The sequence below is a fragment of the Peromyscus maniculatus genome, chromosome 8, assembly GCF_049852395.1.
Source record: "Peromyscus maniculatus bairdii isolate BWxNUB_F1_BW_parent chromosome 8, HU_Pman_BW_mat_3.1, whole genome shotgun sequence".
NCBI lineage: Eukaryota > Metazoa > Chordata > Mammalia > Rodentia > Cricetidae > Peromyscus > Peromyscus maniculatus.
This window is the reverse complement of record NC_134859.1, coordinates 97,189,400-97,213,783: the sequence shown is the minus strand read 5'-3', so window position 1 is coordinate 97,213,783 and position 24,384 is coordinate 97,189,400. Positions and strand designations below refer to the sequence as shown.

Below are 24,384 nucleotides of genomic sequence, written 5' to 3'. Positions count from 1 at the left end.
AGAAAGTGTTGGGGGAAGAGAAAAGATGAAGAGAGGAAAGGAGAGGGGAGGGGAGAGGAGGGATGAGGAAAGGCAGAGGGAGAGGGGACAGAGACACAGAGAAATTAAGAATTAGACAAACATAGTCTTGTGAATCTGGAAACTTAAAAATGGTTTTAAATTCTTTATGGGTCAGAAAGGAAGCCATGATGAAAATTATGAACACTGTGCATTTGATTTGATTCACATGGTCACCTTTGGTAACACAGTAAATGTCATGTAGTGGTTTCCGCAACCACGGTTGCAGCTCTGATAGTCACTGCTGCTGACGCAGGGACCTCCCCTACTCTCAGATGTGGACCTAAGTTAAAGGAAGCACACAACCCAGCAGTCTTTAAAACATCAGATGCTCCTGAATTAGAACAATGCAAACAAAAGCAGGGCTGTGTGTTTGCAGCCCATCCAGTCCTCAGTCAACCAAGGAAAACTCTTCCTTCAAATATCACGGGCTGTAGAACACAGGGGGGCAAATGTGCAGAGGTTGCACAGAGCTAACATCTGTTCTATAGTTTCCACTCTGTGGAATCCTAGGGATGACATTGCCAACACCCTTTCCATCACATCATAATGTCAACATTCCAAAGGAGTCCAGAGCCTCAGAGTCAGGATCTAGGATGCCAGAGAAAGGATGGAGAGCAATCCCCACAAATCCTGGGGCTTTGTATAAAGGCAACGGCTAAGAAGGAAGAAATAGCAAAGCCTTGCCACCACTGTTGAGTCTGGGTACCATCCTAAGAATGTCCTATTTCAATAATTGGAAGAGCACCCAAATGAGCCAGAGCTTGATGTCACATGACAGCATCAGGTAATTGCTCCTCTCCTTCCCTTTGCGTCAACAGGGGTGAGCAAAGGATGTGGGTAGCACAGATTTCCTGAGGCAAAAGATTTAGTCAGTCAGCCAACCAAATATATATATATATATTCTCTCATATAATACATCCCAACCATAGTTTCCCCTCCCTCCTCTCCTCCAAGTCTCCCCCCAGAGCCATGTTTTTAACACAGACAAAGACAACACATTATTAAAGGGATACTTTTGTTCTGTGGATAGATATTTCTCTTTGTATTGATTTCCTTTAATGTGATTATATTGAAAATTATTTAATAAGTAAAAGTACTGATTATGTTAGGTGAAAGTCACCTGCCATGCTTACTTGATGACTCCACAGCGCATAATGAAGGTTCGGGAAAGGATCAAGCTTGGGAGACCCCCCACCCACCCAATGTCAAAATTTACACAGAACACTCAGACTTTTTTCTAAGAAGATGAAATTCATTATAATTGTTTTTTATACAAGGTCTCACTATGTAGTTCTGGCTGGCCTGGAACTCACTATATAGACCAGGCTAGACTAGAACCAGCAGAGATTCTCCTGCCTCTGCCTCATGAGCACTGGTATTAAAAGCATATGCCACAACAGCTGTCTCATTATTTCCTTTTGAAATCATACTCTGCTCCTCTGGAGCCCCCATCTATCCTAATGGCAGAGAAGAATGGAAATTGTTAATGGAGGATTACTTCTGCTGCCCCTGTTAGAAAAAGGTCACCCTGAGATGAACTCAACTTCATTGAGAAAATAGCCACTTAATTCAAAGGACACAACTTTCCTTCTCAGAAGTCCCTTTGGCCATTCCTCCTCTCCAAACACAGGCAAAGAAAAAAATGACTAAATAAAATTTCCAGAAGATAGAAAAAGGAACTAGAAAGCATTGTTTATGGAGGAAGAGCGATTCTGGGCAGGTCCAACCAGTCACTGAGAAGACTGCAAGCTCCCACTTTACCAGGTAGAAAAGAAAACAGAAGTGTCCTGTGGCAAAGGTCCTTGGAGCCTTTGGTGACCCAACATATTGCCTACATACTAGCATCTGACTAGTGTTTGCTGGAGTTTAGCTGATTCCACTGTCCTTTATGTTGAGTCCTGCTGACATCTGCTACTGATGCCCAACATCACTCAGACCCATGCTCTCTATGCCCTCTTGTGTACTCGCCCTAGTCCCAAGCCTGTGCCAGGACAGTGTTGTCCTCAACATGTTGGTGACTTCTGACCAAGGCAGCAGGAGATCCAGACCACAAGGACCCTTCTTGGCCATGGTGGAGACATTGTGGGAATGCTAGGGAGGACTGGCTCTCCTACACAGCCTGTAAGGGTCCTTGAGTCTCTAATGTGCTGTCCCAAGTTTGTTTAATCATGGCAGAGTGGAGAAGCTCACAGTAATTCTGCAGTGACCCGCTGTGCCCTCTCAAAGTCTCTCTGCTTCCTCCCTCCTCCTTTGCCAATGTTTTCCATTTCCTCTTCCTTTCTACCAGAAATTTCCATTAGTCAATTTCTCTATATAGTGACATTGATCTTACATGATCTAACTGGACTCCTTACATTTAAAAAAAAAATATTTTCCTTCTTCATAGAGGCTTATTTCTAGAATGAAATCTTGCTGTAGACTAAAAATACCCTCTTGATATTTAGGACATTAAACCTGACCCCTTTGTTTTCACTTCACACTGTAACCACCCTAATTTTCTCCACTCTTTCGGACCCTTACCACTTTCCATTTACTCAAAATAGGATGAGCCAAGACAGGTCGGGGGTGGGGGAGGGGGGCTGTAACCCACTTATAATTCCAGGACCTGGGAAGCTGAAGCAAACGGGATCACGGGTTCAAAGACAGGCAGAACTATGAAACAAAAGGGGACTGGGGAGGGAAGAGGGAAAGGAAGGAGAAAGAGAAGGAAAAGGGAAATGCAGAGGGGAAATCAAGCTAAAATAAATCAAAACAAGATACCATAGAAGTGTAGGACTATTGCAAGAAACTGATTGACTGTGTAATTGCTATGAACCCAAGGCCCAAAGCCTGCTGAACTCAGGGAACGGGCATCAAACTCAGGAGAGCGTGCACAAAGACAACCTTCCATCAAGGTCTTCTGGATCCCAAGCCCCCTTCTCAGGGAAGAATGGAAACACTACTGCCCTGTTTTCTTTTCTTTCTTTCTTTCTTTCTTTCTTTCTTTCTTTCTTTCTTTCTTTCTTTCTTTCTTTCTTTCCTTCCTTCCTTCCTTCCTTCCTTCTTTCTTTCTTTCTTTCTTTCTTTCTCTCTTTTCTTGTCTTTCTTTGTTTCTTTTTTGTTTTGTTTTTTCGAGACAGGGTTTCTCTGTGTAGCTTTGGTGCCTTTCCTGAAACTCACCCTGTAGCCCAGGCTGGATTCGAACTCACAGAGATCTGCCTGGCTCTGCCTTCTGAGTGCTGGGATTAAAGGCGGGTGCCACCATCGCCTGGCTTTCTTTTGAGCTCCCTGTGGAGCAGCTCATTGGCCCAACTTAGCTGGATGCCGGAGACAAGTCAGTGTTGTCTATGCATGTAGTTGTCCCTGGAGGACTGGTTCATGCACAGATGCTCAAGACCCACACATAAATGGTGTAGCATTTCATTTGTGCAGAGTATGGCAATCAGTACAGAGGTCAGCAACTGTTCAGTGTGCAGAGGATGAATAACTGTGAAGTGGTCAGTCTGCCTGGATGAGATATCGATAGCAGGCCCTCTCCCCATGTGGCTCACAAAATATTGGATAAGAGGGGACAGAGAGGTGGTAAGAGCCAGAGATCAGGGAGGACTTCTGAGAAGCCATGTCTTCTGGACACATCAGATCCATGCTATTTACGAGCCCACAGCAGCTGTGGCGATCTGCTTGAGACCCACGTAAGATCAAGCCCACCAGTGTTCTAACAGAGCTGGGAGCTCAGGCAGTTGGAAGCTGCCTGGAGAGGGAGGGTCAGTTTTCTTCAGGGAGGTGGCCTTTGTTGGGTTGTCCATGCTCCAGTGGATGACCCAACACCCATGCACACGAAGACAGTACTGATTGGACTCAGCGGGATCTGAAGAGCAGTCATAAAGATGAATGTGGTGGGGGATCTGGGGAGAGTTGGAGGGGGAATGGGGAGTTGATATGATCAACACATCATATATACACATAGGAAACCATCAAAGGATCAATTTAAAAATGGAAAAACTCCCAGTGTAGCATCTGCATACCACCTATGCACACTCAATCATCCTGATACAATGGAAATCATGGTTATGCCGAGTAGTTTAGGAGATGAGGTCATGGAAAGTAAGCCTTCCCATGTGCAGGACCAATGCATTTTTTTCCCTCTGAAGCCTTTCAATCCATAGCTGCCTGAACCTATGTGTGCAGAATCCTTGGATGTGGAGAGAGTTACCTGAGATTTGGACAATGCATTAGAATCACCCAACATATCTCAACAATTAGCAGCTCCATGTACCCAGTCACTCGTGTGAAGCTTAAGAGAATCTGTGTGTTTGGTGCGTGCATGTGTGCATGTATGTATGTGTGTTCTGATGTATGCCTGTGTACAGGTTTATTTGTGTGTCCACGTGCAGGGAGATGGATGCACACATATGTGCATGTGGAGGCCAGAAGCCAGCGTCAGGAGTCTCCTCTATCATTCGCCACCTTACTTTTTAAGACAGTTTCTCGCTGAACCCTGTATCAAATTTACTGAAGATGGGCTGGCCAGGGAGCTCTGGGGGTCCACTTATCTCCATCTGCAGGACGATAGGGATGATCCAAAGCCAGACCCTCATGCCTCGTGGCAAGCACTTGACCAACTGCGCCACCTCTGCAGCCCCAGGAAACATCCTTAATTCCTCACTGTCTTACCACACTGAACCACTAGGAAATGTTGTAGAAACCACTTCCAAACACGTAAAGTTGTCAGCACCCTCCTTCATGCTGACTAGACTACACAGCCCACCTCTGCCTCCTCCAAGAGGACATGTGTCCTTCTTCCTGCTTCTCCAAGAACCGACAGGGTTATCAGGAAGGTCACTTTGACACCCACTACTTGGCAAAGCTTTCTGGTGGTAACCGTGGCTAGTCTCTGTTCCCTCCTGGCAAATCTGTATGTTGGTGTTACATCATCTCCATAAGAGCCTTCTGGGGGTGAACAACACTACCATCCCCAGGTTGCAGATGGGGTAACTGAGGCTAAAAGAGCTCAGGAGCCAAGGAGATGCTAAAGGAATATGACTATGAGCTGCTTAAAGGTCTAACACTGAAACCAGATTGAGCCAGGCCTGTAGCTGGGAAGGGAAGACAAGCATGGGAACAGATGGCCTCCAAAGTGATGGCTGAGGTGGCTGCCTGAGAAGGGTGTGTGTGTGTGTGTGTGTGTGTGTGTGTGTGTGTGTGTGTGTGTGTGTGTGTGTTCTAGTGCTAACAATCTACATTATATAGGCAAGGGCCTATTTTGGCCACTGAAATTTTTCTTTATTTACATGTGTATGTAATGTGTGTACATGCAGATTGCATTCATATGTGTCCATATACCTTTGGAGGCCAGAGGACGAGCTCTAGCATCATTCTTCAGGTACTATCCATCTTGTTTTATGAAGCATGAGCCTGGAATTTGCCAAGTCGGGTGAGCTTCAGGGATCCGCCTAACTGACTTCCCAGCATTAGGATAGCCTGCTCATGCCATCATGTCCAACTTCAAACAAACAAACAAACAAACAAACATGGATTCTGAGGGTCAAACACAGGTTCTCAGTCTTGCAAGGCAAGCACTTTACCAATCAAGTTATCTCCCTAGTCCCTCCTCACCTCTCTCTGATGGTATATCACTATGGAGCCTAGGATAGCCTCAAACTTAGGATATTCCTGCCTCAGCCTCCTGATTCTCTTGGATGCTGGTATTACAAGCACATCTTATTCATACCTGTAACCTACCCATCTAGCCATACTCGTCTACCCTTAATTGTTTAATTTTAAATTTTTAATTGAATTTGAAAACTGAATGCATGCAACAGGCCAGGAGTTTCCGGTTTACAAGCATTGCTGGATTAGAGTTGACTCACCCATCATTTCAACATCCTCCATTCATGACATCAGGGCTATAGTCCTTCAGGGTTCCAAACACAGACTGCATTTCCTGTCAAACTGACAGCCACGTTTGAAGCTCAATTATTATAATATGGTGGTCATAATAGACTTGGTGGTTTCCAGCATGAGTTAAGTAGCATGCTAAGCGCTTTACATGAGTTATAGCCGGTACCCTTCACAACAACCTTGCAATTTGCATATCTATAATTATCCATACTTTACTGATGACAACACAGCGTTCAAAGACATGAAGTTACAAGCCTACAGTTACACAGTAGAAAACAGCAGAGCTCAGCACTGATCTCAGGCTTCTCTCCCACTCCAAAACTCAAGTGCATTTTACCAAACGAACAGAACTAGCCCTGCACACCACCAAAATTCTAGACCCCCAAACCAGAAACCCCTTGTAACCCTCCATTCTTCTAAGTCAGGTGTCTTGTCCTCTGTCCTCCCCAAAATTATGCATTCTGCTCTGCCGACTGCTAACCAACCATCCAAATATTGTACTTCCTAAAGCACCACGGACACTGTCAGAACAGCAAACAGAAACTGAGATAAGCCGAGCGAAGCACAGGACAGCGTGTCCTCGGCAGTGGACAGGCTGGCAGCAAAGCAAACTGTGAAATTTAATAGGAAGGCAGCTCTGCTGGAGGATGCTATGAGGGACTCCAGGGCTTTCGGCTTTTGTTTAAATACTTGGTTCGGAAAGAAAAAAATTTATCTGGAAGAGTAGATTTTAGAAAGCAGAGCTATACATCCTGAAACTCCAGGGACGGTGCTAAATGAACAGATTGTGCTATCTTAGAGTGTCAGGTGCACTCTGTCCTTTATTACCTATCTATTTGGTGAGGAGAGAGAGACAGAGACAGAGAGACAGAGAGACACACACAGAGAATCTGGTTTTCTTTCCACCATATGGCTCCCAGGGATCACTCAGGTCCTCGGGTTTGGCAGCAAGCACCTTTACCCGCTGACTATCTTGCCAGCTCACTTTCTTCTCTTTTGAATCACCGTTCTCATTCTTTCTAGACGCTCTTGCCATCCCTTTCGGCACAGCCTTCACTCTCCCTGCACCTGCATGTCCTCTGGCTCATCTAGTTCAAAAGCAGGAACAAGATCTGACCAGGCAGGCCGCAAGAAAGAGAAACCTGTGATTACCCACTTCCGTCCGCTCTGTCATTTGCTAAACGTATTGTCAATACTTGAACCGCCTCTAATGCCCCAGACTAGGCGTCTCAAGCTATGTGATCTGTTCTTTGAGTATTTCTAGCATTGCTTTGAGTCACAGCAATAAACGACAAGGCTTGACATTCAAACAATGTGTTGCCATTAGGCATCATTTCTTCATAACACTAGTAACAGGTTTCCCCAACTTATGAGCTCCTATGTCTTTATCCACAGCCTTCCTATGAAAACCCTTCTTTAAGAGTTTTCTGGCATCCAGCAACACCAACAACCCTGCTGCTCATTTCCAAACACTAGCAGTGGGACTGGGAAGGAATCTCAGTGGGCAAAGTGCTTGCCTTGCGAGCATGGAAAGCAGAGTTTGATCACCAGAATGCACATAAAAATGCTGGCCATAGTGATGTTTGCCTGCAATTCCAACACTGGGGAATTCAAAACAGGAGGATCCCCTGGACTCACTGGTCAGCCAGTATAGTTTAACTGGTGAGTTTCCAGGCAACAAGAGACGCGATCTCAAAGGAAGTGGATAGCGTTCCTGAGGAAGCCTCAGAAGGTTGTCCTCTGGCTTCCATACATATACATACATATGCAGAGACTTGTGTACCAGAACGTAAACATGAACACATACATATGTAAAGAAATACACTTGTCTCTCTTTCCTCCATCCCCTCAATCCAATGTATCAGCAAGTCTCATCAGTGCTACCTCCAAAACCATCATCCAGCCAGCCTCCCTTCTCTACATCCTGCAACACTGATCCTGTGTGCTCTACCAAATCCCCACCTCCTCCCTCCCTCCCTCCCTCCCTCCCTCCCTCCCTCTGTCTCTCTCTCCCTCCAGACTCCATCCTTCTCCTCTTCAATCTACTCCTCAAAGGTCAGCCAGATTAATTTTCATAAAGTATAAATTCCACCATGGCACGTTTCCCCCTTGTTCCATCACTTTCAGAATAAGATCTAAAGTCACAGTTAATACTCATAAGGCCTGTGCAGCCTGGCTCAGGCTTCTCTTTGGCCTGTCTCAGCCACTTCCCATCTCAGCCACTCTGACCACAATGGCTTCTCTCTGTCCCTCAAATATTCTTAAACTCTGCTTCAAGGACTTTGTTTACCCCTCATGCACTGTGCAATCTCCAGGCTCCATCTGGGTGGCTGCTCCAAGCCTCAGGATCTCCGCTTCCAATGCTGTTGCTGAAGAGCCTTTTCCAACCTCCTCATTTCAGCTACTCCCTCGGTAGCTCCTGCATTTCTTTCTGGCAGCTTCCATAAAGTGCAGTTACCTTACTGACCTATTTACTGACTTTGTCCTGCTGTACCTCTAACATATAGCATCGGTCCTGGGAGGCAGAACAGATAACAACCAAGAAGCAGATAAATAAATAAATAAACAAACAAACAAATAAATAAATGTTACCACATAGAGCCGATGGATAACACGCTCCACCTTCAATAAAGCATGTATGAGAAACAAATGAACAAAAAAGGGGAAATACCACTACTTTTAATAAAGAAAAGCTTGTTAAGATTGCAGAAGGTATTTTCTGATTACATGAAGGGGAGTGGTAATAAACACGCTTACTTTCAGAGAGATAGAAATCTGGCCACATCCTCTTAGTTCCTGGATTTGGGGTCTTTTGAAAATTATTATTTTCTCCTCAATATTTTATGAGCATAATTTTTAAGTGTCAGTAGCTTCTGGAAGAGCATCTCAGCTCCCCGGCAGCTCCTGGATGACTCCATTCCTCTTGACAAGGCCTGACTTAATTGAGTCCTGTGGGCTCAGAGCATTTGCATATGTGTCTAATAAGGTAGATTGCCAATGCCTCACTGCTACTTTGTAAACAAGAATTCCAAGGTATGTGGCGCACTTTCAGAATGGGCCCCTGGAAAAATGCATAATCACTTATTTATTGAGTGTAGATTTCCTTAATGTGCCAAAATATGCCTCAGGGTTGTCAGTTCAAATGTCACAGCTTGCTAGAAATGTTGAGGAATCCATTGAGTGGACACAGAGCAGATGTTTTCCTATGCTTAACAATTTTGTTTTCCTTTGGAAAAAAAATGCCTAGTTTCCCACCGCTGTGTATACAGGAACTGCTTAAGCTGAGTCTTTGGAGAGGAAGAAGAGACACATCAGAAGGGAGTATAGGCTTTGGAAACCACATGTCAGAAACCAAGTTCAAACCCATAAAAGGAAAATAGCACGACTTTTTACATCTGGATGCAAGAGGAAAATGTCAGGTTCCTGTCCCAGAATCAGTGTGTGTATTTCAGAGACAGAGAAGGACAAAAGGAGCCATCTAGGAGTCTGTTATTTCTCAATCCCAGTGACCCCAGCTAGGATGATGGTGTTCAAACCTAGTTTCTTTGGTTTGGGCAGAAAAAAAATAATTAAATCCAATAGATATATTATCATTTAATACTCCTACAGACGGACTAACCTCAAAATACCAAAGAAAAGTTACATCCTGTCTTCTGAGTCTTGACCCAATTACTGGATACCCTGACTCAATCCTAAAAAACTTTCACTAACCTCAGACTAACCTGACTCTACCCCAGAACACTCTTAACCAATCCCAAGACAGCCTGGTTCATTCAATCCCAGGACACCTTGACCCAATCTCAGGACAGCCTTTCTAACCCCAGAATACCTTTGGCCAGTACTAAGATATTCTGACTCAACCCCAAGGCACCCTTAATCAACTCCAGACATAATCTTCTCAGATATAAATGCATTCTTTTGATTTTCTGGTCATTACTGTGGATTTCAGGTTTCTCAAAAAGATGTAATGCAATTCAGGCCTAGTGGTACAGGCCTGTAGTCATAGCTACTCAGGAAACTGAAAAATGGTGATTCCAAGTGCAACTGGTGGCATTAGCAAGATCCTGTCTCAAAAGTGAAAATAATGCTTTTTTTTTTAAAGCTAGTTGGGGTTATGAATGTGGCTCTATTAGTAGAATGCTTGCCTATACACACAACACACACAAAAACAAAACAAAAAAATCCCTGAGTTCAGTGCCCAGCACCATATAAATGGACATGGTGGCACACATATGTGATCCTAGCATTTAGGAGGTAAAGTCAGGAGGATTTGAAGTACAAGGCTATCCTCAGCTACATAGTGAGGCCAGCTGGGACTGCATGAGACCCTATCACAAAAAAAGGAGAGAAGGGGACCTGAGAATATAGTTTAGCCATCAGTAGAGACATCGCCTATTCTACTCCAAATCCTAAATTTAGTTCTCTCCCCTCCCCCTCTCTCTCTCTCTCTCTCTCACACACACACACACACACACACACACACAAGCATGCCTCAACTCCCTCCCCTGTAGTTAATATTTTCAATCACTTGCTTTTGTTTCTCTCTACCCTCATCCACCCACTCTGCTCCCATCTGCCCATCAAATACAGATTGTCTACCTCCTGCCAAGTGCAGCACCATGTGACAGAGAGACAACTGTACTCAAAGTAAGCAGAAACTAGAACCTCACAGAACCAACCGATAACCTCCTAAAGGAGTAGACATGTGACCTGACCATTACAGTGTAGCTGGCTTTATAAAAGTGAATTTATTCACAATGCATTGATGATCAAAGGAAAGATGGGTCTGCATCTGGAGGTAGGAGTGGGAGGTGTCATGGACAGTAAACAAAGGAAGTGACCCTCGGTAGTCCCAGGAGAATGGGGTCAGGAACAGAGCTGGCGGAAGGAAGGACACCACTGCGTTCTGGATGGAGCGAGAAACTTGGGCCAAGTCAAAAAGGCTCAGGCGTCTGAAACATCACTAGGAAAGGAGTCACAGCAAGGACAGAGATGGGAGCAGATCTGAATCAGGGAGAACGGGAGGACTCTTCTAGAGTGAGGTGAAGGGTGTTTGGGAGTCTATGTTTGAATATCCATGTTTGAAGATCCTAAAAGATACAAAGTGATCCAATGCAGAAGCAAAAGTCCACCCCTAATATCAGGAAGGAGGAAGATTTGCTTCTGTTCACGATCTCAGCGCTGGGTGAGTCGGCTCCATTGTCTCTGAGTCTGACGTCAGAATGTCAAAGCATCACAGTGAGATAGTCATGGTAAGGAGTGGGCCCAAGTACAAAGCTGCTCATCTCATCATCAGGCTGCAGAAAGAGAAGGGGAGAGGAATACCACAAGTTGGGTATCTTCAATGTATGGGTTTGGGGGGAAACATCCCAGATCAAAAAATTGATCTGATTTGAATATGAAATGTCTCCCCATAGAACTCATGAGTTTAAATGCTTGGTCACCAGCTGGCAGTGTAGCTAAAGCTTTCCTGGTCCCACCCAGCTTCTGTGGTCCCTCACACCTCCAGTTGCTCAGACCCAAATGAACACACAGAGGCTTATAGTAATTACGAACTGTACGGCCTAATGGCTCAGGCTTCTTGCTAGCTAGATCTTACATCTTAAATTAACCTATTTCTATAAATCTATACCTTGCCATGTGGCTTGTGGCTTACCAGTATCTTATATCTTGCTTCTCATGGTGGCAGCTGGCAGTGTCTCTCTCCTCAGCCTTCCTATTCCCAGAATTCTCTTCTCCCTTGTCCCACTTATACTTCCTGCCTGGCTACTGGCCAATCAGCATTTTATTCATTAACCAATCAGAGCAACACATTCAAAGCATATAGAGCAATATCCACAGTACTTCTCCTTTTCTTTTTTTTCAAAAAGTAAGGTTTTAACTTTAACATAGTAAAATTACATATAGCAAAACAATTATTAAGCAAGAATTACAGTTACAATATCTAGTCTAGTGCTGAAGAGATGGCTTAGGGGTTAAGAGCACTGACTTCTCTTCCAGAGGTCCTGAGTTTAATTCCCAGCAACCACATGGTGGCTCATCTTTAATGAGATATGGTGCCCTCTTCTGGCCTGCAGTCATACATGCTGTATACATAATAAATAAATCTAGTCTGGTGGTGGTGCACACCTTTAATCCCAGCACTTGGGAGGCAGAGCCAGGCGGATCTCTGTGAGTTTGAGGCCAACCTGGGCTACCAAGTGAGTTCCAGGAAAGGCGCAAAGCTACACAGAGAAACCCTGTCTCGAAAAACAAAACAAAAAACAAACAAACAAAAAACAATATCTAGTCTATTTATATTTGGCATCTATATCTGACTTATATCTTTCATCATAACTAAGGAAATTAAACTATCTAGTCTTCAACTACATCAAAGACCTCAGAAGGATATAATATTACCTAAGAAATGGGAGAAGGATGCAAGCAAGTTTCAGGAATTTTTTTTTTTTTTGCAAAGAGTAGACAGAGACAGCTGGCAACCTGGACAGTCATCCAAAGTTTCTCTGTAAAGTTGAGGCATCTGTCTTCAGCCCACAGGCCTAGAGTCTCTCAGTCACTTCTCTCTGTGTCCTGTAGAATGTCTGGCAATTTTCTCTGCAAAGCAGAAACATGAAGGACCATTTCACCAATCAAAGTTCAGTGGTCACCTTCCTATGGGTCCTGCATGTCCAGTAGATATATCATTTTGTCAAGCAGTCTAGGCAAGAACAATTTCTTGCCCAAATGACTATTTTTGCCAAGAAGAAGATAAACTCGATAAAGAATGTCTTCAGTGCCAATCCTCCTCTCTGAAGTAAACCAGTGCTGCCAGGAGCAGACATGTCCCACTGTCCAGAAAGTCTAAATTTTTAAAACATTTTAAATGCCATACTCTGTAGGTCTTTGAAGTGTTTGAAGATTACCTACCTAATTGAATTATATCTATGTATACATAGAAAACTTAACTTGACTATAAGTTTGACTATCATAGAAGACTAATTATTAATCTGTATTTTTTAATTATCCATTATAATCTAAATGAGTTACATAAACATAATACCTCAAATGAGAATAGAAATATATATACAGTATAACAAAATTAAGTTTAAACTTGTATCAATAAACTAAAATCCATAGCAATGTAAAACATTTCTAGACAAATTGTTGCTATTTAAAAATAGGTTCATTAATCTACCCTTTCATCCTGTCATATCTATACCATATCCCCTCTTCTTCTTTAGAAAGAGATTGCATTTATAACCAACCTGTTTTAAATAAAAATGTTGGTTTTTCTCTGTCCCACACCAGAGGGCTCTTCTGATATGGAACAGAAGAATATCTTAACCTTTTCTTTTAGCAATATGCTTGGGTTTAGAGAAGGAATGAGCCAATTCCATCTCCAAAGCCAGCTTGGAGATATTTGGGAATTTGGGCATAGTTTCTCATACTACTTCCTGCTGGATGAGGGTGCTGTATTCTTATGGGGACACAAAGAAAATTTTAGGATTATGTAGTAGTCTGTGAGGCTGTATTGTCTGAGCCAGTTGCCTTGAAACCTTTCTGGGTGTTGGATCATCTGAACCATGGTGTCATCAGAGACCTTTCAGGGGGTCTTGGCTGGTCAAACCTGATGTATCTTAATCTGGAACAAATCCATAGCCTCTTGCTTTCTGTGGAAACAAAAGCAGAGCCTCCTTTCCAAAGCAACATATCCTTAGATCCAAATTTTGAAGTCAAGGTGCCCTTAAAATATACAAATTGGTTTAACTGAGCAGCCTTTACAATCAAATGTCTTTCTGTAGTTAAAAATATCAAAGAAACACAATCCAGATTTTCTGTGTAATATCCATCTTTATGTGGCTTATTTTTTATACTACTTTTACTTACTCTTTAAAGACTTTATTTTTTAAAACTTTTTTTTACGTAACTGTCTATATTTATTTTCTTCTCTCTTCCAAGCCTACATATATTTTTACACACATTGTAAACCGTTTAGAGGTTTATCCCATTGGAATCTGTCTTATTGTGAATCTATTGCTTTAAACTGTAGCATTCTCTGCCCACCTCAGCTTCCCACCATGACAGTGGTACATTTACCACCAGCTCTGGGTCTGGAAGCCATGTATACCATCAACTCTCAGAAGCAGTGGGTCTATGCTTCTATCAAAGCAGCATGTAGCCCAGAAACCTCTTTTTTATTTGTCTGTACTAGCAAAGGCTAAATCCATGCAGTGTAATGTGCAGCTTGCAGATGCCTCATTCCCACCATGCTATAGGTCAAGCCCACATGTCAGGAACCTGCCATAGAGTAGCTCAAGCCCACAGACTGTGGCTAACTTGAGAGACACAAGTAGGAAGCTGTTTTTAGCTCCATTTTAGAATCTTCTTTCTCAGGTTTTAGGTGAAAACTCTTGCCCCATGTTCTGGCACCATTTGTAGGCGAAGTTTTCCTGGTCCTACCCAGCTCCTGCGGTCCCTCACTCCTGCAGCTGCTCAGACCCAAACGAACACACAGAGGCTTATAGTAATTACGAACTGTATGGCCTAATGGCTCAGGCTTCTTGCTAGTTAGATTTTACATCTTAAATTAACCCATTTCTATAAATCTATACCTTGCAACATGGCTCGTGGCTTACCAGTATCTTATATCTTGCTTCTCATAGTGGCAGCTGGCAGTGTTTTCTGACTCAGCCTTCCTATTCCCAGAATTCTCTTCTCTCTTGGCCCACCTATACTTTCTGCCTGGCTACTGGCCATCAGCACTTTATTTATTAACCAATCAGAGCAACACGTTCACAGCATATAGAGTGATATCCACAGCACGGCAGCTGTTTGGGAAGGTTCTGGAACTTTTAGCAGATGGAGCCTCACTGGAGGAAGTTGGTCATTGTGGTGGTTGTGGAGGTTAAATAGCCCTGCTGGGATGCCTGATGTTCATTTTCTGATGCCTAATGACTGATACAATGTGACCTGCCAGCCTCCCATTCTTGCTATTGTGGCTTCCACATTGTAATGCACTGTATCCTCTCAAACTGTGAGCCAAAATAACTCCTTCCTTTCTAACACTGCTTTTCGTCAGGTATTTGGTCATAGCAATAAGAAAAGCAACTAAAAAGTTGTAGCAGCTGGCATTACCACACCTCAGGACAGTGTGTTCACTCTCTCCCAGCAATGTCTTCTTCAAGAATCAGCTGACATTACCAACTTCTTTTCTGTCCACATTAAATCACTCTTCATGAAGTTAGAGGCCCCAGCTCAATCTCTTCCTCACTTGACCACATACGGGGTGAGTCATTTGTAGGTCATTGGGTCATTCTAAATGCACTTTATGGTGGACTTTATATTTTTGTCCACATTTAGGATTCCTCATGAGAAGAAAAAGGAGAACAAAAATCATGAAGATCTTCCAGAAGGCCATCACTCACCCCATGGTCAGATGCTGCAGGATGTGGAGGGTGTCTGGAGTGCTGGCAGCAAGACTAAGGAGGCGGGAGAAGATGGGGCTGCAGAGGAAGGACCTTTGCTCAGCAAAATAGAGCCACGCAAAGATGTGAAAGGTGGGAGCAGCCCAGCCTGGTGTCCTTGTGGGCATAGGGGCTTAACCAAGACTCTGGAACTGGGGCCCCTGCCCAGGAGGAGGGCAAAGCTAGTGTCACAAGACAAGACCAATACATATATAATATGTAGTATAATATATATATATATATATGTATATATATATATATATAAATAAAAAATAGCAAGTCTGCTAAGCTACTACCATCCATGGGGAAACTTTGGCTCAAAGATTCTACTTTCCATATTGCTTGTTTTTGTCATTGTTCTGATTAAATGCCTGACAAGGAGAGCCCAGGAATGGAAGGGTTTTATTTTCATATATTTATCTTTTAAAATATTTTTTATTAATTCTTTGTGAATGTCATATGAATCTTTGCCATATTCACCCCAACTCCTCTCCCCAACTCTTCCCAGATCTACCTCTTCCAAATTTGTCTTCTTTTTAAAAAAATAATCCATTGAGTCCAATTTGTGTGGTCTATCTACTCTTGGGTGCGTGGTCACCCACGGGAGCATGGTCAACCTACCAGGGGCCACATCCTTGAAGAGAACTAACTTTCCCAGCAGCCATCAATAGCTCCTCAGCTAGGGGTGGGACTTCATACTCACCTCCCCATTCCAGGCAGAGATTTTGTCTGGTCTGCCCTTGCACAGTTCCTGTGCATGCTGTCACAACTGCTGTGAGTTCATGTGTGAAACTGCCCTGTTGTGTCTGAAGAACACTGTTTCAATCTAGCCATCCAATGCCTGTCACTCTTACAACCTTCCTGTCCTCTCATCCATGGTCATCCTTGAGCCTTGGGAGGAGGCATATAACATAGATGTCCCATTTAGGGCTAAGCACTTCAAACTGTGAACATTGACCGGGTATGGGTCTCTGCGTTAATCACCATCTACTACAAAAAAAGAAGAAAAACCTTCTCTGGTGAAGGTTGATAGATGTAGTATAGTGATAAGTCATTAGGAGTTGGTTTAATAGTGTGTCCACTCAGTAGAATAATAGTAGTATGTTCTCTTCCAGGGCCCATTACCTGTCTAGACACAGATTCTTAGCCTGGTAATGGTGCCCAGGTATGAGTTTCATCTTGAGAGTGGGACTTAAATCCAATCGTAAAGTGGCTGGTTACTCCCATGATGATCATACCACTGTTGCAGCAGTTATTATAGCTTAGAACGTTCACAGCTTGGTAAGACTGATGGCTGCTTTTCCCCTTGGTAGCATGGATAACACCTTTCAGTACTATAAAAGTTGGTCAGTAGGGATGAAGCTTCCTTATAGCTTGTCTGTACCAATAACAGTGCCAAGCTTTTGTGGGGTAGGCCTCAGATCTTAAGATACTGGTGCCACCATTGTACCACTGAACATGTCTTGCAGGGCTGGTTGTTAATATCGTTCAAAGGGTTCACAGCTGGTCAAGATTTTACTTAATTAAAACAAACTCTCAGGGAGAGGATCTGACAGAAGCATATGGCGCTTAGGCTTTGGGGATACGTTGACTTAGGGGTCCCCAACTCTTTGTCCCTTACTTTGCTTTTGCATGTGTGAAGTTGGGTTCCTCCATGCTGAGTGGAGCTTCCAAACCTAACGAGGTTCAGACCTGAATCCCAGAAACATTCCCATAGAGAGAACGGCTGCTAGCCAATGAGAGTTCTCTTCAAGACTGAAGAACGAATCTTGCCTGGCGCCAAAAGTCTTCAGAGCCAAGGTGATGATGCTGTAACTGATGCGCATAACAGCCACTGAGGTGGAGACACATCACACATGACCCCTCCTTTCTCTACTCTTGCAAACCCTATTTTTTAATCAAGTGGGCTTTTATTCGTTTATTTATTTTTGAGACAATGGTTTCTATTTATTCATTTATGTATTTCTAGACATGGTCTCATGGGTCACAAGATGGCCCCTTTTCACTCACTGTGTGACAGAGAGTGTCCTTGAACTCCAGAGCCTCCTGCTCCCACTTCTGGAGTGCTGGGATGACAGCTACGTACCACCAGATCCAGTTTACATCGGGGATCAAACGTTGGGCTCTCTGGACCCTAGGCAAGCACTCTAGCCACTGAAGTACCAAGTGAGCTACACACCCCAGTTCTTCTAGCAGATTTTCCTTTCTCCCCGTTTTTGTCTCTTTCTCTCAGCCTCACGTCCTATCTACCCACAGAATGACTTTAGCACCAAAGACAAGGACTTTCCACATTGCCTGAGCCGAGAGAGCTCGAGAGAGGCAAGCTGTCTTTACATTTCCATGTCTTCCTCTAGTTAAAAGAATCAAACTCTTGTCAAATGCATAACGGGTCAGCTAAGTGGGCCTCAATGACAGAGGGACAAACCAGGAAGTATTTTAAGGTAGACATTTGTCTGTGACCCTCATTTACAATCTGAAAGACAGAGGTCCCCTGGTCATGAACATGGAGCTAATAGTGCTAAAAAGATTGACAAAATGCATTTGCCAAATTCTCCCAATGACCTCCTGTGCCCCAGTCACCCAGAGTCCAGGCTGGGTTCACTTGATGAACACACTGCATACTTTTCTAAAACTTAACACTTTTGATCCCCAGGAAAATCCTCATTGCAGTAACATTCTGGTCTAAGAGAGCTATGACCCCACGACCCTGATAAGGAAGAGCTTAGAGAATGGATCACTTGCAAAGCTTGCTGTACTTCCTAGTCCTCAAGGAGAACTGTGGGTGAGGCAAAGAGGAGATATGACAGACATTCAATGGAGGTGGAAGGAGAAGGAGGGGAGCCCCCTTTACTTTGGGATAAGAGCTTTGGCCTTAAAGCAGAGAAAGCGAGATCATCAGAGCTTCGAAGCTGATGCTCACATCAAAGGCTCTACCCATCTAGTTAGTCACGTCCTAAGGGTCTCTAGGAGTCCCCAGTTTTCCCAGATACCACATGCATCCATATCGATTCTCTTCCAGTTTTCCTGTCTTCCCAGTGTATCTTGCTCTCCAATTCTGTTTGGAGACCGAGGTCCCTCTAGCTTTCTCACCTCTCCTACAGGCGCCGTTTATACTATCAGCTGAGTGACAGGAACTTCAGACAGAGCTTCAAATGAAAGCCACATTCTGTCTTTCACTCAGCAAATACTTTGAGCACCCACTGTGCATCAGGCACTGTTCCAAGAACTGAAAACATTCTGGAGGATAAAAACTAATAAAAACAGTCAAAGACATGAAGTGACTGTGTTATCCAGTCTCCTAGCCATCCCTGTCTTTTCAGAGAACAGTTCTGTGGGTGGGGAACTTGAGCATCCTTCCCATCCAAGGGTGGTCCCATCTGGGCCAAGGAAATCTTCTCAGGCGGTTGGCACTCACTCCCTCCAAAAGTCGTGTTTGGGGAACGTTTATCCTTGAGCCTGAGTTTAGAATCTAGTCACTGTGCTTTTTTCAAGGCTGGGTGTTTCTTATTTTCCTCCCATGTGAAAGTGATTAGACTTTTCTTCCATCTGGGGGTGTCCTCCCACTTCTGACCCCAAACGCTCAGGAAATTACAAAGCAAGTTTCCAATGGATACTTTTGCCAGGGCCAGGCAAGTTTCTATGTCTGCCAACTCACGCTCCCTTCATCTTGCAAGCCTGACATACCGGGAAGGAGGAGGAGTGGGAGCCGGGTGGCCTTCTTGGCCGCAGGGCTGAGGAGGGGCAGAAGCAAGATTGGCTTTCCTTACCTGATGAGGCACCTAGCGACATGTTAGTATTTCGAAAGGAATGTGTGTGTGTGTGTGTGTGTGTGTGTGTGTGTGTGTGTGTGTGTGTGTGTGTGTTGGTGACAGAGGCAGTCAGGCATGTTTGAAACAGAAATGGGTTTGCTTAGAAATGCATGGTCTCCCCTGTAATTTTTGGAATCTATGTGCGGACAAATGGTAGAGATGACAGACTGCAGAGTCCTTGGTCCTCCTCCATCTAAGAGCTGTGCATTGGATGCAACAGAAACCACAACCCTTGCTTATAATCTGTTTCTGCTTGAGGGTATCAAGGAAAACTTGGGAGACTGTAGATCAAAAGAGCCTGCTCCAATTTATCCAGACTTGGGGAAAACTCATCTTTCAGACCAGTATTGCATAATTGCACATCCTGTCCAAACATGCTCACTATGGCTGGGTCGTTTAGCAGAGCATAACTGTTTTTCTGGAAGGAGCAGATTACTGTAAAAGAAAGGACAGTGGATAGATCCAAGACCCGGGGAGAATGAAGGGTCCTCCACGAGCATGCTGTGTGGTGATGGGTAATTTGCTTCTTATCTTGGGGACTTGTCTTCTGTGGTACAAACTGGAATTTGTCATGCACTAATTTCTCTCTGCTTCCTGGTCCCCTGAGATGTGAGGAGGGCCAGCCACACATTCCTGAAACCAAGAACTCCACCATCCTTTCTCTGCCATGGTGGACTGTACACTTAAAACTATGAGCCAAAATAAGTCCTTCTTCCCCTAAGTTCTGTTAGGTTCTGCCACAGTGGCAAGGGACGTAGCTAAGATATTGTTTGGGCGAAGATGCTGAAATGAGGTTTTTCCATAAATTCAAACCCAAACATACTTCCCAGAAGTTTCCACCATCAGTTCCATGTGTCACTAGTATGGAACCAAGAATCAGTATGTCCCACGATACATGAGATTTTAAATCAACTGCATGTCCCCAACTGGGTCCATCCTTCTTAAAGACAGTTGTTCCCTCCTCCCATGACCATGGCCCTATGTGACAGATGAAGTTTTGCTTTCCTCAACCATCTTTACCATATTCCGCCAATGAGCCACATTGGCTCAGGTGCTTCCTGCAGCCCAACCCTGGAGTTGAATTCAGAGACTCTGCTGCGACTGGAATGGAAGAGAATGGACGGTCTTCTCCTTCTTCTGGCTCCTGTGCCTCCTGATTTAGGACATAATTTTGCTGGCAGACAGGCTGTTACTGTCTAAACTCTTTATATTTTTTAGATTTCAGTGTTCAAACACAAGAAGCAACACATTCTTGGGTTTGTTGTGGCTCTGAAGAAGCCATATTTGTTAGGACTATTACTCGGCTAAATTCCATTTGGACCACACTTTGACTCCACCCCACACTGTATTGAGAGTCTGTCCAGAGAAAGAGAGGTGCATGTCTCTTTCTCACATCCATTATAGCTCTAGAGAGGTCTCACTCAACAATCACAATGATGTTGAATTATTAGTTGTACTTTATCATTTTTAAAATTCTTTAAAAATAACCTGTCATAAACAGAAAGAGGAAACATTCCCAGTTTTGACAAGCTAGCTGGAAGAATGTATGCAAGGCTGGCAGGTGCCTCCATGTTGCCATCAGAGACTCAGGCTTTCCACATCCCCTACTCCTCCTTCATGTCAGGTCCACAAGATGGCTGCTCACCCCTGATGTACATCACATACACATACAGGCAGGAAAAGGAACGATGGAGCCTGGAAAACAAAACAGGCCTATTTTAGTGATTTACTAGAAAATGGTATCTTCCCAAGGCCCTCTTCCCCACACCAGACTTTTCCTGCTTTCTGGTGAGAACTGTGTGTGTCACAGGGTCATCCCAGATGCAAAGCAATGGAATGTAGAACATTCACTTTCTGACATAGTCAAGATCAATAATGATGGGAGAACGGATGGTGAGGGTCAGGGTTGATCAGTGTTATTATCCTCAATTCACAAAAAAACAAAAAGAAAATCCCATTAAGTAAGTCAAGAGACTTTCCCAAGTTCACAGCCCAGGCAGCTAGAGCACAGCACCTCTCAGCTTCCAAGGACCCATAGTGTCTTCTGTGTGGGACACCCAGGGCTTGCATGAGGCAGCATTTAGAACCAACCACTGTGGGAGCCCGTTCTGGGGTTCCTCGTGGCTTTACCCAGCAGGTCCGAATAGAGGATGATCAGGACCACAGGCCTGAGTGCAGGTGTCTGAGATGGCCTGCACTTGGCTGTGCTGGGGGAGGAGGTCTTTTGCTCCACCCCTTGGCGTCTCTATAAAAACCCTGGGCCAGAGACAGTCTGGGCCCGTTAGAAAAGGTTCCAGGCCCTCTCGAGGCTATCCTTTATTTTCTATCTGTTTATCTCCACAAGATTCTCCGCTATAAATCCTTCTATCTAATATTTCCTGCTGCTTACACTCAAGAAAACTCTGGGAAGCTGTGGGGGTGGTGGGTAAATGCCCCACAAACCACTCAATCACATCTACTCACAAATGCTGCCTTCCATCTCCTGGCACAGCCAGCATCCTGCAAAGAGAGCCCAGGTGGTGACCAAACATTTCAGTTTCCCCAACTCCTGTTGCTTTGTGTGGTGTGTGTGTGTGTGTGTGTGTGTGTGTGTGTGTGTGTGTGTATCAGTGTATGAGTGTGTGAATGTGTGGATGGTGTGTGTGTATGAGGGTATATGTGTGTGTGTGATGTGTGTGAGTGTATGAGTATGTGGATGTGTGTGGTGTGTGTGTGTGTGATGTCAGTGTATGAGTGTGCAGATGTGTGTATGGTGTATGTGTGTGATATGTGTAGATCTATGTTGTGATGTCAGCTCTTTCCTCTGATTCCACTTCGTTTAACAAAGCAGCAGGGTTTAGAGTCAGTCTTGGTTTGTCCCAGTTCATATTTTCCAGAAAATCTGAGGGTTGGTACTGACGAGCCTTGTTCTGTAAGCTAGTGGTGGAAATGTGGAGGCTTGACTCCCAGCTCCGTCAGTTCCCAGTGTGCCCCTGGCCAAGTCCCTTAGCCTCTCCCTGTCACTTTCTCTCCACCACTCTGAGTCCTCTTGCCACAGACAAATGACCACACATTTGGTGGATTAAAACCTCTGCTAGTTATGTCAGTTTTTATGGGTCAGGAAACTGGGCAAAGCTCAGCTCACTCCTGTCCTTGGCATCTCCTTGTGACTCCGGGTTCTTCACAGGCTTAGAACTCATGGTGGCTTGTCTCCTGAAGGCTTGAACCCAAGACCATTTCTAAGGGACTCAGCAAATTAGGTCAGGCCTGCCAAGATAAGCTCTTTTGTTTGTTCACTTCTATTTTCTGGGTACGAGTGTTTTGCCTGCATGTAAGCATGAATACCATATGTGTGCAGCACCTGTCGGGGCCAGAAAAGGACATCAGATCTTCTGGAACTGGAGTTGCAGGTGGTTCTTAGCTACCACGTGGGTTCTAGGAAACAAATCTGTGTCCTCTGGAAAAGCAACAAGTGCTCTTAGGCAGTGAGCCATTTCTCCAGCCCCATAAGCTCTGCCTTGATCACTTTAGAGACAACTGATTAGGATCTTTAAGTACAAAATTCCTTCATCTTTTCCATGTAGTGCCATAGCCATGGGAATGTTGACTCATCATATTCACTAGCCCAGGTCACATATAAGGAGAGAGGTCATCTAGGACGTGCACCATAGGGTGTTAGAATCTTAGGCACTTTAGAATTCTGCCTGTCATGATCTATACAATGAAGATTCAAATCCCATCTCATAGGGTCATTCTGAATACCCAAGCCACATGGTAGGCAGGCCCCATGCTAGGAACTGGGGTATTCAAACAATATCAACATAAACCTTGTTTTAAAAGAAATCACAAGCCAGGCATTGAAATGTCTGCATGTCATCCAGCACTCGAGAGGTAGACAGAAGAGAATCAGATGTTCAAGGCCACCCTTGGTTACACATAGAGTTTGGCCAGCCTGGGTTACATGAAACAGCAGCGAAAGTAACAGTAACAAAATTAAATTAAAACAGTGTTTCTCCGGCATTAACAACAGCTTTCCCGCGATGCAAAAGTTGGCAAGAAGCATTGAAGCTTTAATATAACCAAATGACTTTTTGATATAAAAAGCCCAGTGTTTTCTTGGCATATGGAGCCACTGTCAGAAATAAGAAACGCTGACGCCAGTCAGACTTTGTGATCCGTGGGGTTAGTATTTCCACCCTCAAAAGCCCCTGGTTTGGCTTCTAGCTTGCAGTCAGAGGAGCAGCTCTTTGGCTGCTGGAGTCTGTGTGGACAAGTCGATTCCAATCTGGAGGTGTGTGAGCCCTTGATGCCCAGGTTGAAATAGTGGAAAACTTGTCCAAAGCACCACTCAGCAAAATTCAGAAGCAATGGGCACCGGCGCACCTTCTCACTGAATTTTTTGAAAGCTCCTTGGGAGACTCCACCACACTTCCAAGACTGAGAGTTGCCACACTAGCCAGTGGGAGTTCATTACGCCTATCTTGAACACTAAAGTCTCTTTTAGAATAGTTCCAAGCCAAGCGGTGGTGGCGCATGCCTTTAATCCCAGCCTCCCAGCAGAGGCAGGCGGATCTTTGTGAGTTCAAGGCCAGCCTGGTCTACAGAGCAAGATCCAGGACAGGTATCAAAACTACACAGAGAAATCCTGTCTCAGAAAAAAAAAAAAAAAAGTTCCAAATGATTGTGGAGACGATTCAGTCCATAAAGGGCTTGCCTTGAGAAACTGAAAAGCTGAGTCCAGTTCCCCAGAACTCACATAAAATTTCAGAAAGTGCTAGGTGTGACAGTGTACACTTGGACGCTCAGCACTGAGGAGCTGCAGACAGGAGGGTCCCCAAAGCTTGCTGACCAGCCAGCCTGGCCTAATTGGTGAGCCTTCAAGCAAATGAGAGATCCTGTGTCAAAGGTGATGGAGGGCAAAGATGGCACCCAGGGTTGTGCTCTGGTCTCCACAGACGTGGGCACGGTGGCTCCTGTAGGCAAGTTAATGTATGTTTATGTAGCCTGTGCCACATAGTGAGGCCCCTTCTCAAAACAAACAAAAACAAAAACAAACAAACAAAACAAAAACAACAACAAATATCAAGTATGCGTGAGGCCTGAGCTCAATTTCTAGCTTTTTTTTTTTTTTTTTAAGAGGAAAAAAAAATAGTTCAGCAGAAGGCTATTTTTACTTTAAAGCGTTCAGTGTTAAGTAGGAAGACGCCTTTTCT

At 44.2% G+C, this 24,384-nt stretch overlaps 1 protein-coding gene across 2 annotated transcripts in view; it reads left to right on the top strand.

Moving 5' to 3' along the window:
* Positions 1-625: 625 nt before the first annotated feature.
* LOC102911133 (uncharacterized) overlaps positions 626-24,384 on the top strand; it is a 34,342-nt gene continuing 10,583 nt past the window's right edge. For both annotated transcript variants that reach the window (XM_042283035.2, XM_006970461.4), the window contains exons 1-2: positions 626-844; positions 15,280-15,476. In XM_042283035.2, coding sequence (XP_042138969.1) covers positions 777-844; positions 15,280-15,476 — 265 coding nt within the window. In that variant the 5' untranslated portion in view covers positions 626-776. The remainder of the gene's footprint in view (positions 845-15,279; positions 15,477-24,384) is intronic.